Source organism: Xiphias gladius, chromosome 11 (genome assembly GCF_016859285.1).
Source record: "Xiphias gladius isolate SHS-SW01 ecotype Sanya breed wild chromosome 11, ASM1685928v1, whole genome shotgun sequence".
Lineage (NCBI taxonomy): Eukaryota > Metazoa > Chordata > Actinopteri > Istiophoriformes > Xiphiidae > Xiphias > Xiphias gladius.
The window spans coordinates 153455-171440 of NC_053410.1; the positions used below are offsets into that span (position 1 = coordinate 153455).

Here is a 17986-nt window from a genome sequence, read left to right on the forward strand (position 1 = left end):
CTTGCTAGGACATTGCATTGACTTCCATTCATTGTAGACAGCCTAACCCTTAGCCTTAACTAGGACCTCAGAAATGACATTTTGCCTCATTAGGACCAGGATTTGGTCCCCATGAGGACTACTGGTCCCAACAAGGTTGGTGTTTATACTGGAAAAGGTCCCAAGGAGGTAACAAAAATGCATACACACACACACACGCAGAAAGCATAACACCTCATTTATAAAGTAGAATGAAGCTAAGAGAGTGATGTCATTGTTGGAGGAAGTGTGAAGTTGTGAGGAGGAGAGGAGGAGGTAGGAAAGAAAAGGAGGAGATAAAGAAGGAAAAGAATGGGTAGGAAAGAAAAGAGGAGGCAAAAAAGGAAGGAGGGAGAAAAAGAAGGAGAAGATGAGGTAGTGAAGGTGAGTAAGAGATCAGGAAGCAAACAGAGGACATGTACGTTCATGTCATGTATTTATTAGAGTTAATTAATTTCCACCTTTGTGATTTACAGAACACAAACAAACCACCAAACAGCATATCTGACACATGACAATACAAAATCAAAACAAATATCACAGCCTGTCCCCCTGTCCATCTTCTGCTTCAGCTGCCTCCATGTTAGAAACAGTAGAACACAGTAGAGTCCAGCAGCTTCTATCAGCCAGTTGTAGACTGAAACTAAAGGATGAAGGAGGACACATGGTGATAAACAGTCAGACAGGTCACCGTGTCATCACGGCAACACATAGCTCTCCAACAGGTCCCTATGGCAGCAGAGCTGCTCAGTCAGTGACATCAGAACCAGACCTGAGGCTGAACCTGCACCTGAACAGAGTTTGAAATTAAACTGTCAGTCAGTCCGACAGCTGCTCATTGGTCCAGCAGCTCCAGTCTGCTGCCTCCTCATGGGTCCAGCAGCTCCAGACTGCTGCCTCCTCATTGGTCCGGCAGCTCCACACTGCTGCCTTCTCACTGAATGATCCATGTTGTTTTCGGTGAGGTAGGCGGGGACGTCCAGCTGTCTGTCAGAGAAACCGGGGATCTCGATTGGCTCTGCGGGAGCGAAAACGGATCTCAGAGAGTTTGGAGTTGATGCCAGAGCCGATGACTCCTTTCTTGGCGAGAGGAAACCGAGCCAAGATGGCGTCTGAGAAAGAGAGGGAGACTGTCAGAGAGAGAGAGAAAGAGAGAGAGAGAGAGACACAGACACACACGGCAGATTAAAGGAACAGTCCATCAATGTCTGAACCTACTGAAGATGGCGTTGATCTTGTGTGGGTCAAGAGCGCTCCGTTGTGGGTGGAAGGCAGGCCGGCGGCTCCGCCCGCCTCTCAGGTTGCTGTTCATCAGTGTGTTCATATCAAACACGCCCAGCAGCAGCGTCCGCGCCATTGCCGTGGGAGACTGTGCCTGATTGGCTGCCTGCCACGACCGCACATCACAGGGCACACCAGAGCCTGGATACACCTCCACCTGGCTCACCTGGACAGGAGGGGTAAATTATACACTAACGAGCTGTTAATGAGCTCTCACCTGGACAGTTTAAACCAGCTCAGATGTACTTCCATCAGATCCAGTGTAATCCAGATCAGATCCATTGAGAACCGTCCCAGGTTCAGGGTAAAATGAATCAGATCCAGTGTAATCTGGCTCAGATTCAGTGTAAACAAGATCAGATCCAGTGTAAACCGGATCAGATCCAGTGTAAATCAGATCAGATCCATTGTAAAACGGAAATAATTCAGTGTAAACAGGATCAGATTCTGTGTAATCCAGATCAGAGGTGTTCTCACCTGTCCGGTTGCGTCTCCAGCAGTACACTGGCTCTCGGAGCAGCTCCTCCTCAGCTCCTCCATGTCAGTCTGGCTGCAGAGTGGCGCCTCCTCCCCCATGTGGCTCCCCAAGCCCAAGTCTGCGCCTCCTGGCACCTCCTCGTCCTCAGAGCCCAGTGGGCCCCAGGACTCCGACAGATCCCTGCTCAGCTCCTCCTGGAGCTGCTGGACGTGGACCTGAGGGCTGAAGTCTCCATCCTGATTGTTCGCTGTGTGGTGGTGATAAGGAGCATAACTGTTGCTCCCGACTGTTGCAGTGGAGACAGAGTTGTGACTGTTAACCTGGCCCAACATCTGCCACATGGTGGACAGGAGCCCAGGGATCTCTGGAAAATGAAGTCACAATAAAGGTTATACAATTAAACCCGAACAGACTGACTGACCGATTTAAAAGAAAACCTAATCTGATCTTTGACGTCCCATCTAACAAAAAATTAGTGGTTATTTGATTTTTCATCTAAAAATACAAAAATTATACAAGGCTTTTTTTTCATGGTCAAAAAGGGATGAGCGAAATTTTAAAAATGGTTTCATTTCCCTTTTTTATTTCATATAAAAAATAAAATCACAAAAAAACAGAAAGGAAAAAAGGCATCTTTTTAAATATTCTGAGACAGGTGTTACGCCAAGTTCTGCCCTCCGTCACCTGTGAACATTGTTAATAATGCACCCTCTGCTAGTATTTCACTATAGACATTGTAAAGATCAAATGGTGTTACCCGGATTATACGCAACCACATTGTTCCTTTATTTCTGAAGATGCATGAATCAAATGGTTTAATATTTATTTGGTGCCTTTTTTTCTTGACAATTTGAATTTAAGAATTTTAATTATAAACTAATGGCTAAAACTTGTGTGAGAGGAGCATCCACCCCTCACACACAGAAAGGACACATTAAATGAAACTCACACGCACACTTTATTTTATCAACTTCGACTTGGCTGGGTGAATTTGACACCCATTCAATGGTCCACATCTGAAAACTCATTCCAGAACAATTTTCTATATCTGTCAGAAATTCTATGCCAAAAAACACATTGATCAACAGAAAAGATGTTCAGATGAAGTGCATCAAGAAAGCTATTCTCAGTCTAATAACTCTAAGCGTTCACAAACTATAGACTTCAGATAACTTATCATCATTGATAAGCTCGACAAAGACTTTTGCATCGTTTTCAAGCTGTACTTTGCCTCAGAATTCATTACAATGTCTGGTAGTTTATGCTTTAGCGCGTTCCTGCAACGGGCCTGCAGTTCTCAGCAGAGAGGCAGAACTCGGTAGGAAAATCGAAAGACCAAAAGATACACGGACCGCCTGGACTCACCGTGGACCAGCATGTTCTTCAGTCTCTGGTTCTCAGCCGAGAGCTCTGCTTTCTCTCTCTCGAGCTCTCGAACTCTCGCACGCAGGAAGTGAAGCTCAGCTATCTGTGACGGTGTCAGTGCTGACACAACCGACACACCTGTCACACCTGACTCCACCTTCACCATCTGCAGGAAAGAGGGGATACTTTTTCGTAATAAACTGTTGTTAAGAGAAAGGTCTTCATAAAGACTTCAGTCAAAATAAAGAAATAAATCAGATGAAGAGAGAGTTGGAATATTTCTGTCACTGTTTTAGTCATGAATCTACATTCATGAGCTGTTTCTCACACAGACAACACCACCTGTACACACCTGTAAACTTACCTGTACACTCACCAGTAAACTCACCCGTAAACACCTGTACACTCACCTGTACACTCATTAGTAAACTCACCTGTAAACACCTGTACACTCACTAGTAAACTCGCCTTTAAACACCTGTACACTCACCTGTACACTCACTAGTAAACTCACCTTTAAACACCTGTACACTCACCTGTACACTCACTAGTAAACTCACCTTTAAACACCTGTACACTCACCTGTACACTCACTAGTAAACTCACCTTTAAACACCTGTACACTCACCTGTACACTCACTAGTAAACTCACCTTTAAACACCTGTACACTCACCTGTACACTCACCGGTAAACTGCGACACAGTAATCTCAGTTCAAAGACTACCAGACTGATTCTGAAGAATAAACTCAGTGACAGCTGATACCACAGCCTTGTCTGTCAGTCAAGACATCAGCAGCTCGACTGACTGGCTGTAACTTCTCCTTATGTGTTGCTCTGGTGATCTGAGTGACATGTGACTGTTTCCTCATTCTCTGAGGTTAAAGCTAAAAACACCAGATATTTACTGGTTCTGATGCGTCAGTGAACTACTCACATTCTGACCCTGAAAAGTTTGAGAGCTTGTGTCCAGGTATGACTGGAGTAAAACCAGAGGAAAAGTTACTTTGGCTAAATGTTTGCTGTTCACCTGTTTTATTTCATTACCTTGACGATTCACACTATCAGTGCTGTGTGTGTGGATGTTTTAATTAACTGCCAAAGACAATTTTCCACCACTGTGGGCAATAAAGTTGTTTTCTGTTCTGTTCTAGTGTAAAATAAAACATTAATAATCCATTTTTTTTCACTGAAAAATGCTTTGTGTTTTGAAAGCTCATCTTGTTTTTTATGCAAAAATAATCTGTAGCTGTCACATAAATGTAGTGGATCAGAAAATAAAGTAGCCTCTAGTGGAAATATTCATGTAAAAGTACCTCACAACCGTACTGCAGTAAATGTATTTAGTTTCCGTCTCCTCTGGTAACAAGACACAATCAGAATATAAACTAAAGTGAAAACTTGACACATTCAACTCAGTGAAATTTGTGGCCCATTTTTTTTCATTTATGATACTGTTTGGGCTTCAGTGACCGTCTGCAGCGCCCTCCATAGGTCACAGTGTCAAACTGCACAAACAGAAATAAATCAGCAGACAGCAGTGGCAGAAATACTCAAAGCCTTTACTTCAGAAAAGTACAAATACTACAATTTAAAAATGCAATATTACAAGTAAAAGATCCTACTTCAGTAAAGGTACTCAAGTATCATCAGCTAAATGTACTTATAGTATTAAAAGTATTAAAGAGTATTAACATTTAAAAATAAAAGTACTTTGTATAAACTACTCCCTGTGACTGACATATAATAATAAATTATATTATTATCACTGAGTCACGGAGGCTTCAGCAGCATTTTACTGTTGGAGCTGCCCCAGGTGGAGCTGCTTTTAACTGCGTCATATACAGGTAGATAGTTTAGTCCACTGGTTCCCAACCTAGGGGTCGGGCCCCTCCAGAGGGTCACCAGGTGAACCTGAGGGGTCGTCAGATGATTTCATGGGAGAGGACAGAAGAATAAACACAGTTCTGATCCACTGATCTGTTTTCAGTTTTTGAACTTTGGACTGAATCTTTGATTTTTAGTGAAATATTTGAAGAATTTAGAGGAGAAATGAGTTGCACTGAACCTGAAACGTCCTGTCGCTGCTTCAAATCTGTTCTTCTCCAAATCTGTTCAGATTATAAACAATCTGTTTGTGCAGACATTAACAGTAAGAAGACAGTGTAGAATTGGAATTTAAATGAATGTTTAATAATTGCTTCAATGGCAGCCTTCTCATTAGTTTTATTGGCTAGCATGATGTCAGCTGAGTCCGTTTTAAATCAATACATCTGATTATTGACCAGCAGATATTTAGTAATCACACACAACAGTCAGTGGTGGAATGTAACTAAGTACATTTACTCAAGTAATGGACTTAAGTACAATCTTGAGATACTTATACTTTACTTAAGTTTTTACTTTCCATTTTATGTTACTATATACTTCTATTCCACCATACATCAAAGGGAAATATTGAACTTTTTACTGCATTACATTGATCTGACAGCTGCAGTTACAGCTTACTTTACTAACTCAGATTTTTGCAAACAAAAGTTGAAAAGAGTTCATCAAATATGATGCTTTGTTATAAACGAAACTACCCAACAGTAAATAGAAGTAGAGCTGAAGAAATTGGGTGACCGACTGTCAAAAGTCGTCAGACATTCCAAGGTTCCAGCTTCTTAAATGTGACGATTTGCTGCTTTCATTTGAACTATTTTAATTTATTTTTAGTACTTATGAGGTTTGGACACTTGGTTTCACAAAACAAAAACTGTGAAGGCTTCACTTTGGGCTCTGGGTGACTGTGATGGGCACTTATTGAATTTTTACAAACCAAACAATCAATTCATTGACCAAATAATCAGCTAATCATAATGAAAATATTTGCAGCCTTGTATAAAATGTTTAAAATTGAACTCCACCTTGGGCAGCAAAACAGCAACATGCTGCTGAACCCATTAAAGCATCAGTGAGAATAATCTAATGATATGATAAAAAACAGCAAAACAGTCAAACAGGGACGTTTTACTGCACTGAGTACTTTTACTAAAAGTAAAAGTTTTGACTTTTACTTTCATATACTCTCATATATAGGACTTTTACTTGTAACCGAGTATTCTTACTCTGTGGTATCAGTACTTTTGCTTCAGTGAAGTATCTGAGTACTTCCTCCACCTCTGATAATACATACTGTAACTGACTATAACACCCACACAGTAAAGTAAAACTGAGGTGTCCAACTAATTATTATTATTAATATTATTATTAATAATATTATCATTATTATAGTGACTGCAGCTAAACAGTCAGTGTGTGTCTGACATGTAAATTGTATACATTTGCCCAACGTGCTGATAATAAATATTCAAGCTGCAAATGAACACTAAATATAATATGTACAGTTTATGTGTTCACACGCCGCAGATGAATTGAACATAAAACCGGGTTCCTCTCACCGTCGGGCCGGCCCCGGTTCCGCTGTGTGTCCGCTGCAGGACGATGCTGTCCGGACTATCTGTCATCTGGAGACACGAACCGGATACACTGCCGGGACTTTAACGACCGAGTGGATCCGGGAATGTTTCAATATTTCAGCTGCCGCTCAGAAAAAAAACACACAAAGAAAAGCAAGTTTATTAAAATTCATAAATACCTCCACTTCCGGTGCCGCTCCGTGACGTCAATCCCGCCTGACCGCGCTGTAGTTCTGTAGCGGGACGTTAGTAGCGTTCGTGCGCGCGCGGCGGGACTACAGTACCCAGAGTGCACCGCGGCGGGCAGACTAAAAACACACGGAGACCGAAGGACGAAGTGACGGATGATCGGTGAGTCTGTTCCACTCCACTTGGGTTCTACCGAGGTTTCACTGTGTTCTACTGACGGTTCTGTTCGGTTCTGACTTCAGCTGAGTGAGAACCCGTCACTTTCATCAATAACTGTCTGACTGACCATCCGAAACAGAAGTACGTAGATCATTTACTGCAGTAAAAGTACACAAGCATTTTCAGTTTGCTGTAGTTAAAGTATCAGCAGGAAAAGTACCGATGCGGTAAAAGCGTCCCCTGTGACTGAAATACAGGTATCTACGAATCGAGGTGCTGTGAGAAAGAACATAGTTATTCTGCAGCGCAGCTGTTCGGGTGTCATGTCGGTCTATCTGGTGGTCGCCTCCGGTTTAATCTGACACAGGCTGACCCGTCACCTGTGTGTGTCTTTAGTATTTGTGCGGTACAACCTGGGGCCAGGTGTGGCCGTGGAGCTGCAGGAGGAGGCGAGTGTGGCCAAGCTGAAGGAGGTGGTGGGGAGTCAGCAGGGAGTACGACCGGAGCAGCTCAGGGTGCTGTTCGCTGGGAGGGAGCTGCAGAGCACGTCCACACTACAGGTGAGGTCGGAGGTCACAGTTCAGATGAATGCGGGACGGTGGGGAACGACACGGAATCTGAGTCTTCTGTTATCTGCAGTTTGATTAACAGCTCGTCGTTAAGCTTTAAACGAGGTGGCTGATCTAATAGGCTGCCAAACTGGACTCTGACAGAAGGAGGAGGAGGAGGTGCAGAAAAGAGTGAAGAATAATGGGAGAGCAGAGCAGTGGGGGAAGGAAGAGCACGAGACGAAAGGTTACTGGATGGAGGGTTTCTCACCTCCTCATGGTAACTCCTCCTGTCATATTAATTCTTATCTCCCATTCTCTCTTTTCCCTCTCTCAGGGTTGTGACCTCCCGGAGCAGAGTACCGTCCATGTCGTCCTCCCTCCTTCAGGATCCTCCTCCTCCCGGCTGCTCCTCCTGCAGGAGCGTCTTACTCGGGGCGGGCAGGAGGAGCAGGACAGCCTGACCAGGCTGGACCTGAGCTCCTCGCGCCTCCCCGCCACCTCTACTGGCCTGGCTGTGATCCTGAAAGGGAGTGAGGGAGGAGGAGGAGGTGACGGAGAGACAGAGGAGGCAAGAGAGGAAGCGCAGACAGCAGGTCTGAAAGGTCAGCATGTCAGTACACCTGCAGTGCGTCAGTGCTCCCGTAGTATGTCACTAGTAGTGCTATGACTGTGTGCTTGTGTGTACAGGTATGCGCACCTGCAGTACTTTCTTTGTGTACTGTAAGAGCTGCAAGTCGGTCCAACCAGGAAAACTGCGGGTTCGCTGCAGAAGTTGCAAACAGACAACGCTGACACTCAGCAGGGTGAGAGCACTACTTATACTGCTGTAACACGGTATTTGTAATGGAAATACGCAGTATTTATGTGTAGTCAGTTAACTGTCAGTGAATCATTTAGTTCATGATGATCCTCCAGTTTCCTGCCTCAGTGTGCTGTAATACTGTGTGTGGCCACAGTGGGCGCTTTTCAGCAGGTGTAACCCAGTCTAAGTAGATGGAGGTTGCAGCGTTCCAGTCTCAGGTTTCAGTTTATTTTAAAAACATAATTCGGAGCAGTTTGGTGTCAGTAAATAACAGGTAATAACAACCATGTCAAATTCATAAAATCAGCGATATCATTTGGAATTTTTATTTTTTTACAACTGGGATGTAAGGAAAACAAATGACAGAATAATAAATAGTTCTAGTCCATATCATCCCACTGGTGTTAACTGTTGTTAATTTGGGGTTAACAAAAACATTGCATTAACCGTTTAGGAATTACAGCCATTTTTATACAGTCCCTCCTTTTCAGAGGCTCAAAAGTAATTGGACAATCGACTGACTGTCAGTTTCATGCTCAGGTGTGGCCTGTTCCCTCATTATTTCATGACAAATCAAGCAGAAAACAACAAACAAAATTATCATACAGATGGCAGAAACATTAGGAGTGACCAAATCAACAATTTGGTGCATTCTTAAAAAGAAGGATGCACTGGTGAGCTCAGCAGCACCAAAAGGCCTGGAAAACCATGGAAGACAAATAAAATGGATGATCACAGAATTATTTCCTTGGGGAAAAAAACCCTTCACAACATCTAGACAGGTCAACGTCGAGGAGGTAGATGTATCATTGTCAAGTCTAAGATCAAGTGACGTCTTCACGAATGTAGATACAAAGGGTTCAGCACAAGGTGCAATCTACTGGTAACACTCAAGAACAGAAAAGTCAGATTAGACTTTGCCAGAAACTGTCTAAAAAAGCCTGCCCAGTTCTGGAACCAGATTCTTTGGACAGATGAAACCCAGATGAACTTGTACCAGGATGATGGGACGAGAAGAGTATGAAGAAGGAAAGGAACGGCTCATGATCCAAAGCCACCACATCATCTTTCAAACATGGTGGAGGCAGCGTTATGGAATGGACATGTATGGCTGCTAATGGAACTGGGTCACCGGTGTTTATTGATGAAGTGGCTGCTGATAGAAGTAGCAGGATGAATTCTGAAGCGTATAGTTCTAAACTATCTGCTCAGATTCAGACAAATGCTGCAAAACTGACTGGACGCTTCTTCACAGTACAAGATCAATTATGACCCACAACATACTGCAAAAGCAACACAAGAGCTTCTCAAGCCAAAGAAATTGAATATTCTTCGATGGCCAAGTCAGTCACCTGACCTCAAGTCAACAGAACATGATCTTCACTTACTGAAGACAAACCTCAGGGCAGAAAGACCCACAAACAAGAAGCAACTGAAGGCGGCTGCAGTAAAGGCCTGGCAGAGCATCTCAAGGGAGGAAACTCAGCATTTGGTGACGTCCAGGGGTTCCAGATTTCAGGCAGTCATTGACTGCAAAGGATTTTCATCCAAGTAATAAATATAATCTGTATATTTGTAATTAGGTTGGATTGTCCAATTACTTTTGGACAATCCAAGCCTCTGAAAATGAGGGACTATGTATAAAAATGGCTCTAGTTCCTAAAGGGTTAATGTGATATTTTTGTTAAACCCCTTGAACTAAAACTGAAAGTCTACACTTTAATCACATCTTGTTAGTTTTGTCTCAAATTCACTGTGGGGGTGTGCAGAGACAAATTTATGAAAATTATGTCACTGTCTAAATACTTATGTACCTGACTGGTATGTGTTAAATATCAGCAGAGTCCTTGTAGGCAAGTCTCACCACTCGGTAGCCATTTTGGCAACCCCCCCGGGCAGTTATTTCGGGCTAACAAGCCCAGGTCCCTATTAAAATGAATGGGGAACGAGCCATAACATCACTTTCAATGGTAACCGGGACATAAAAACTGCTTGTTTAGAATCACCAGTCCCCTCTGATGAAACCACTGACTTCCCCAGGATAAGGTTTAAAACGCTTTCTTCCACGAGTTATACTTATACCGCGCATGCACAAGGATTCGCTCGCGTCAGTGTAACAACACGATTGGCTTGATATGTTTCCCGTTCGACTTTTATAAAGCAGACGATTGGCTCTTGGGGGAAGGGGCGGGATATGTGTCGTACATCTGCCATCTTTGGTATTACAGACTTTTCTATTCAGGATTCTTTAGGAGGTTTGTCTCTCTCTCTATGATACCTTTGATATCAGTGGATGATTCCTGAACACCGTTTTAACAAACACGTCTGTTACTGAGCACGTGTGGTGATAATGATGATGATGATGATAATAATCAGGATGATGATGATGATGATGATGGTGATGAAGGTGAGAGCATCAGTATTTGTTATTATCTCTGTGTCTGTGTCTCAGGGTCCGTCCTCTTGGGATGATGTCCTCCTCCCAAGTCGTATCCATGGTGTATGTCAGTCAGATGGTTGTCACGGCAATGACGCGGTAAGGGGGCTAAGCTGCTGTCAAGAGCCTCAATCAGTAATCGTTTAATTGATTTGTCGATTCAAACTATTTTTATAATCAAATAATCCTATAAGACACTTTTTCAAAAAGAATTGCAAATGATTTGCTGCCTCAAGACTTTACTGTGAATTTAATATTGTGGGTTTTGGACTGTTGGTTGGAGAGAACAAAACATTTGAAGACATCATCTCGGACTCCAGGATTTTGTGACGGGTGTTTTTCACCATTTTCTGACGTTTAATGACCAAATAATTAATCAATTAATCCTGAAAATATCATATAATCAATAATAATATAATCAGATTTATTTAGAATAAAAATGATCATTAGTTGCAGCCCTACAGCTTTCTGATATGACTGCCATAGTTCAGTGTGTGCTATTTATCTTTATTAGCATTTTTCTATGTGAAGTCAGTCATCCACTGGTATTCTGGGAGATTTAGTTCCTCCCTTCTCTCTCTTTCTCTCTCTCTCTCTCTCTCTGTCTCTCCCTCTCTCTTTCTGTGTGTGTGTGTGTGTGTGTGTGTGAATGCAGGATTTTTTCATGAAGTGTGCGTCCCATCCGACCTCAGATGAGGACCTCTCTGTGGCCCTCGACCTCATCATGACCAACACCAGAGATGTGCCCTGCATCGCCTGCACCGACGTCATGTACCACACAAACTTGTCACACACAACACATGCCCATAACACGCACAAATATAACACACAGACGTAACACATACACATGTAACACACACACACACACACACACACATGTAACACACAAAGACACATGCACCACACACATGTATCACACAGATAGGCATGTGTCACACAGACACATAACACACATGTAACACAAAGACACGTAACACACACAGACACATGTTACACAAAAACAGACACGTTTAACATGCACACACACACACACACACACACACGCCTAACATACACACACACACATGTAACACACACAGACACAGGTAACGCACACACATCTAACACACACCTAACATACACAAACACACAGACACACGTAACACACACACATATGTAACACACATGTTACACAGACACATGTATCACACATGTAACACACATAAGTAACACACAGACACATGTAAAACACACACAGGTAACACACACACGTAACGCACAGACACATTTAACACACACATGTAACAAAAAGACACATTTAACACACACATGTATCACACAGATAGACACGTGTCACACACACACATGTTACACAGACACATGTATCACACATGTAACACAAAGACACATGTAACACACACACACACATAACATACACATGTAACACAAACACACGTAGCATGAAGACACATGTAAGACATATGTAACACACATAACACAAAGACACGTAACACACACACACACATAACATACACATGTAACACAAACACACGTAGCACACATGTAACACAAAGGTAACATGAAGACACATGTAAGACATATGTAACACACACACACATGTAACACAAAGACACGTAACACACACACACACATAACATACACATGTAACACAAACACACACGTAGCACACACATTAATATGAAGACACATGTAACACACACAAATGTAACACACGTAACACACAGACACATGTAACACACAAATGTAGCACACAGACACACGTAACAAATAGACACATGTAACACACACACACATGTAACACACATGTAACACATATGTAACACACACATAGACACATGCAGTATCAGATTTCAGTCCTGATCAAAGGTTTCTGAGTCGGCTCTCAGTTTCTGAACACCTCACAGCAGGTCTCTCACCAAACATTTCAGACCAACAAGCTGCTGAATAATGTCTCCTTTGTAAGGGGCAACCGACCGTATGACTGTTTAAGACGACGTGTGATTTCTATATTTAAATAAGCCGTATTGTTTAGCCTACAGTTTCAGTTATTGTGTGTGTTTCGATCTGCACTGCAGACTGAGTTCAGCCAAATCCTGGAGATCAACACGTAATGTTGTGATTCTGAATGTAGCCACAGCGCATATGTTTTTATTTCTGTCAGTATTATGTGTTTGAAGCCTCAGGTTTTTGAACGCCACATCAGATGATATCACAGTAAACCCAACCAGCTCTGTCAGGTTCAGTAGCTTTCAGTAGATCTCATCCACAAATGTTTTCCTAATAATGCTTCAAATCATTTTCTCTGTTAGAGTTATTCCTTCGCAGAAAAAGAAGAAAAACAAAAATCCTACATCTGTGTCAGGAGATCACACTAGAAAGAGAAGTTAGCTAACACGTTAGCTATGATATATAACTTGAATTTTTGAAGGTAAAACAGACACCAAATACTGCCCTGTGTCTCATCTGCTAGTTAGAAACACCACTGTCACAACTTTTTATTTTGTAAAAAGAAAATAGGAAAAATAAGGATAGAACTGATATGCGAATATTGTTCAATAAAGAGACTTTAGGAAAATAAACATGAATTAATATTATTGAAATTAGTAATAATAATCAATAAATCAATAAGAAGATCAATAAAAGCAGCAGCTCAGTCTGATTCTGTTCTGTAAGAACATCTGTCTCATCTTTATCCTCTGTTTCTCCGTCAGGGACGTGGTCCTGGTCTTCCAGTGTTCGGAGCGTCACGTGATCTGTCTGGACTGTTTCCGTCGGTACTGTCAGACTCGGTTGAACGAGCGCCAGTTTGTTCATCACGCTGTGATCGGATTCTCTCTGCCGTGTGCTGGTGAGTGTTCTGGAGGATCCTGTCTGCCAGTAAAGACATGTTGGCTCCACATTCAGTCACCAGACTGAACATCCTGACAGACACTTGCCCAGCAAGAATCCAGTTTCTGTTTAGTCTGAGTCTGTGTAGAATAAAACCTAGAGCCCAGGTTAATCCTCCTCAGACACACAGGCAGGGTATTACTGTGACTAATCATGGAGTTAATTAGCTGTTAATTAGACAGAAACCGTCAGTTGCTGCCTGACAAATGTCTCATGTTCACACATCCTTTTTCATCAGAACATCATCATCATCTTTCATTAACGCCCCAGAACCTGAAAATACATTTTCATCCCAGACGGACTTAAGGCTTCACTTCAGGACTAGAGGCTGTGTCCATCATGCGACGTATACAGTGAAATCGTTTCATATATAAATGTGTGTGAATGTGTGATATCTGCGTCTGTCTGCAGCCGGCTGTGTCGACTCTCTGATTAAGGAGCTGCATCATTTCAGGATTTTGGGAGAGGATCAGGTGAGTGTTTCCGTCTTCTTATTGTCTTATCCTCATTTTACACACATCCTACCCATAATTCCCCCTGACACACCTGGGCTCTTTCTCTCTCTCAGTATGGGCGGTATCTGCAGTATGGGGCCGAGGAGTGCCTGCTGTCGATTGGCGGACTTATCTGTCCGTCACCTGGCTGTGGGGCAGGGCTTCTACCACCTGATGGCATCAGGAGGGTGGAGTGTGACAGACAGCTGGGCTGCGGCTTTGTTTTCTGCAGAGACTGCAGGGAGGGCTACCACGAGGGGGCCTGTCAGACACTGCCTGTCCCACCCAGAGGTGAAGCCTCACAGGTTAGCCGACCAACCACAGAACTCCCTGAGGTGTACGTTGCTGCGCTGTGCGGTGATGATGATGATGATTATGGTGATGGTGATTGTGATGATGGTGGTGATGATAGTGATGATGATGATGATGGTGATGATGATGATGAAGGTGGTGATGATGATTATGGTGATGGTGATGATGGTGATTGGGATTTTGATGACGGTGACGATGATGATGATGATGATGATTATGGTGATTGTGATGATGGTGATGATGATGATGGTGATGGTGATGATGGTGATTGGGATTTTGATGACGGTGACGATGATGATGATGATGGTGATGATGATTATGGTGATGATGGTGATGATGATGATGGTGATGATGATCTGATCCGTGTGGAGGTTCTGTTATAACATGTACTATTTGGACAAGAGCAGTAAAATGAAAAACTTTCACTTCTTCATGTCTGTTAATTATTGTTGGCCGCGAAACCAGCTTATAGGCCGACTAATGCCAACATCTGCACTGATGTGGAGCAGTAGACCATTGTGAATGGTGTTATACTCTGAGCTCTGACCTGTTTGAAGCAGGGTCAGGAAGTGTCCATCCAGTGCAGGTTCAGTGTAACTCTCTTGGTATTTAATGGACACACCTGTTTACCACCTGGCAGCACAGAGATCCACTTGTTACTGCTCAAGATCTGGTGTGGGTGTTGGGACAGACCCTGAGACAGTCTGTGTCGTAGCTCTGGTTCTTTCTTCAAAGAGTCAAACCTGAACAAACAGATGTCTCAGTCTCTGCTGCCCCTTGCTAGACGGATCGGACACTGCAGGACAAAATATATCACTAACTCCTCTCTCCTGCTTCTCTCCCCTCTCCTCTCCTCTCTTCTCTTCCTCAGGGTTTTGTGGTGGGGGAGGAGGCATCTTTCAGAGGGAGGTGGGATCAAGCTTCTCTGCTCCTCATCCAGGAGTCGACTAAACGCTGCCCTAAGTGTTCAGTTCCTGTGGAGAGAAACGGTAAATAACTCTGATAGCAGAGGGTCTGAGTCTGCTCAAGATGAACCGGTTCAGGTGTTAATGGCTCCAGACGTACTTTTTTCCACGACACAGAACTTGCATGTTTGTGGTGTAGATGGCAAAATCAAATCACAGCCTCAGTTAAACAGAGAATAGACTCAGTAACAATAACGACATGAGAAATCAATGATACCATTTTCTACAGAGACTCTGTGCTAACAGGACTTGAAGAGCGCTGTAGCTCATCAGCACAGATAACTTATCAGATGATGTTGAGTTTTAAAACCAGTCTGAGAGTTGACATCAAATCTTTGATCAAATGATTCCTGATTTCAATCATAACATCAGTTATCAAATGTCAAGGAAAATAAACAGAAGTATCAGTAGGGTCAGAGCTTTAATGGCACAGAGGGAGTACAAGCAAAGCACCATAAAGAATTTCTGTCCAACAATATGAAATAAAAACAGTCATGATAATGAAACAGAAACGACCTGCTGGAAATAAAACACTTTGCTAACACTCATTAAAAACAACTGTATTTAACGACTGTTGTTGTCTCCCTCTGCAGGCGGCTGCATGCACATGCAGTGTCCTCTGTGCAGAGCAGAGTGGTGCTGGCTCTGTGGAGTCTCCTGGAACAGGGAGTGTATGGGAAACCACTGGTTTGGATAAACACACACTCAGACACGTACAGACACACACACACACAGACACACACAAACACACACAAACACACACACACACGGACACATATACATATGTTGACAGCTGTTGCTCAGAGACACTTCAGCAGGAGCCACAAACGGAACATCATCATGATGTGTAAAAGAAAGTTGGTCATTAGAACTAAAATACTGTACGTGAATAATTAATGTTATAATCATTAGTTTTGGTTTAGTCAGTGAATGGGGGTCTGAGTCTGACCTGACGCATCTTTGGTTTCAAAGCTCTTCTGTTATATCAGACACTGGCTCAGGTACATCACCAACTTCTCCATCAGAAGCAGGAGTCGGATGTTGACGTGAACAATGTTCACAAGTCTGAAACTGGTTGCTAAGAGAGCTGCAGAGGATCATGGGAGATGTGGTTTAAAGAGTAACTGAACAGCAGTGTTTCTCTGCTCTGTCTGGATGAGAGTGTAAGGTCGGTTTCACCTCTGACCACAGTCAGTGTCACTGCTGCCTGTGATTGGCTGTGATCAGACACCTGTAACCACCACCAGTGATGTCACAGTGTCTTGGAGTACACCTATACATCACTGCAGGCAGGTGAGAAGGTCGACCAGTGGAGGTGAGCAGAGACAAAATATTCAGGGGGGGTTAGTTACAATTTAAACTTTGTGTTTGATTTAACACACTGACCATGTGATCAGAACTTCACTGGTTGAAGCCTGTTTGCTGTTTCACTCTGCTCAGTCTGTTGGATGAAGGTAAAAAAAATGCACAAAAAATCGGTTTATAAAAAAGATTATTAATCTTTCTTTTTTCTTGTAATCGGTAAGTCTGTAATCATAATATCAGGTAGGAGTTTATTCATCCTGAAGGAAAACCGGAAATCACTTGGTGAACTCAAATAAAACAGAAAAGCAACATGGAGGGGATCATGCTTGATTTTCTCACAATAAAATCGTTACTGTTCAGCAGCTAAATCTGAAGCTTCTGTTAAAAAACAATCAAACTACATAAAAACAGGAAACTGTGTGTTTTATAAATGGATTCACTCCTCAGTATTTTTTCATTTTCTTTACTTGGGTTGTGTGAATATGAACTGAATCCCAATAAATGTATCTGCCTTCTCTGCTCAGACATATTTTAAATTGAGTAATAAATATTATTCTGCTGGATCAGTTGTTTAATAGAGATGGTACTTTTTACTCATGAGGAGTTTTCAACATGTCTTTAACACCCAGTGTTTATGCAGGTGTTTGTCTGGTTTGACCCTCTCTGGTACATGTTTGATCTTTAGGTGACAATGAAGAATCAGTCATCATGTTGCCGCTCTGACTTCACTGAAAGCTCCTGTAGAGAAAACGTGTTTTTCTTTGTGTCTCTGTAATAAATCCATGCGAACTCTCTTTCAAAAAGATGTCATTTACTTTCCAAATCATGTCGTCTGATACTGGAACTTTACTGATGAGAGCTCTGACCTAATCAGTACCTGATAACCAACAAAATTAGTGTCCCGTAAACATATACACAGACTTGACTCAGCTAAGACAGATTTTAAACATTTTGAAAAGATGTTGATATGAAATATAAATGTTGTTGCTTGGGCTGCTGTTTATTTACTTTTGCTCTTTTGTCAGATTTTTTGGGAATCATTTTGTTTTTTTATCAAAAGACATTTAAAAACATCCTACAAGATAAAAAATCACTGGATCACCAATCTTTAACTTTATTGGATGCATTTCATGCTGGTAGATACACCTTTACAGGTAAAAATCCACTTGTTGGTTTTCAGAGAAAAAGGTCAAACCGAAAAGATGAAACAATGATTAATATTAGTCTTTGTTTAAGATCATTATATGAACTCTAACCCTCCTGCTAGATCTGAGCTGTTTT

The 17986-nt window shown here is 42.4% G+C and overlaps 2 protein-coding genes across 2 annotated transcripts; one reads left to right on the plus strand and one right to left on the minus strand.

Annotated features, from left to right (window-relative positions):
- Nucleotides 1–898: 898 nt before the first annotated feature.
- LOC120796451 lies at nucleotides 899–6812 on the minus strand. Its single transcript, XM_040139322.1, has 6 exons — nucleotides 6782–6812; nucleotides 6585–6681; nucleotides 3143–3308; nucleotides 1777–2141; nucleotides 1237–1465; nucleotides 899–1130 (listed from the first exon to the last, which is right to left on the minus strand). Exons 2-6 carry the CDS (start codon nucleotides 6648–6650, stop codon nucleotides 1009–1011), a joined length of 948 nt encoding a protein of 315 aa, XP_039995256.1. The 5' UTR covers nucleotides 6651–6681; nucleotides 6782–6812; the 3' UTR covers nucleotides 899–1008.
- A 63-nt stretch (nucleotides 6813–6875) lies between these two features.
- On the plus strand, nucleotides 6876–17629 carry prkn (parkin RBR E3 ubiquitin protein ligase). The gene is made up of 11 exons (XM_040139320.1): nucleotides 6876–6953; nucleotides 7347–7510; nucleotides 7836–8103; nucleotides 8189–8304; nucleotides 10756–10839; nucleotides 11396–11511; nucleotides 13452–13588; nucleotides 14041–14102; nucleotides 14198–14428; nucleotides 15307–15424; nucleotides 15994–17629. The coding sequence occupies exons 1-11, from the start codon at nucleotides 6947–6949 to the stop codon at nucleotides 16095–16097; spliced, it is 1407 nt and encodes a 468-aa protein (XP_039995254.1). The 5' UTR covers nucleotides 6876–6946; the 3' UTR covers nucleotides 16098–17629.
- The last annotated feature ends 357 nt before the right edge of the window (nucleotides 17630–17986 follow it).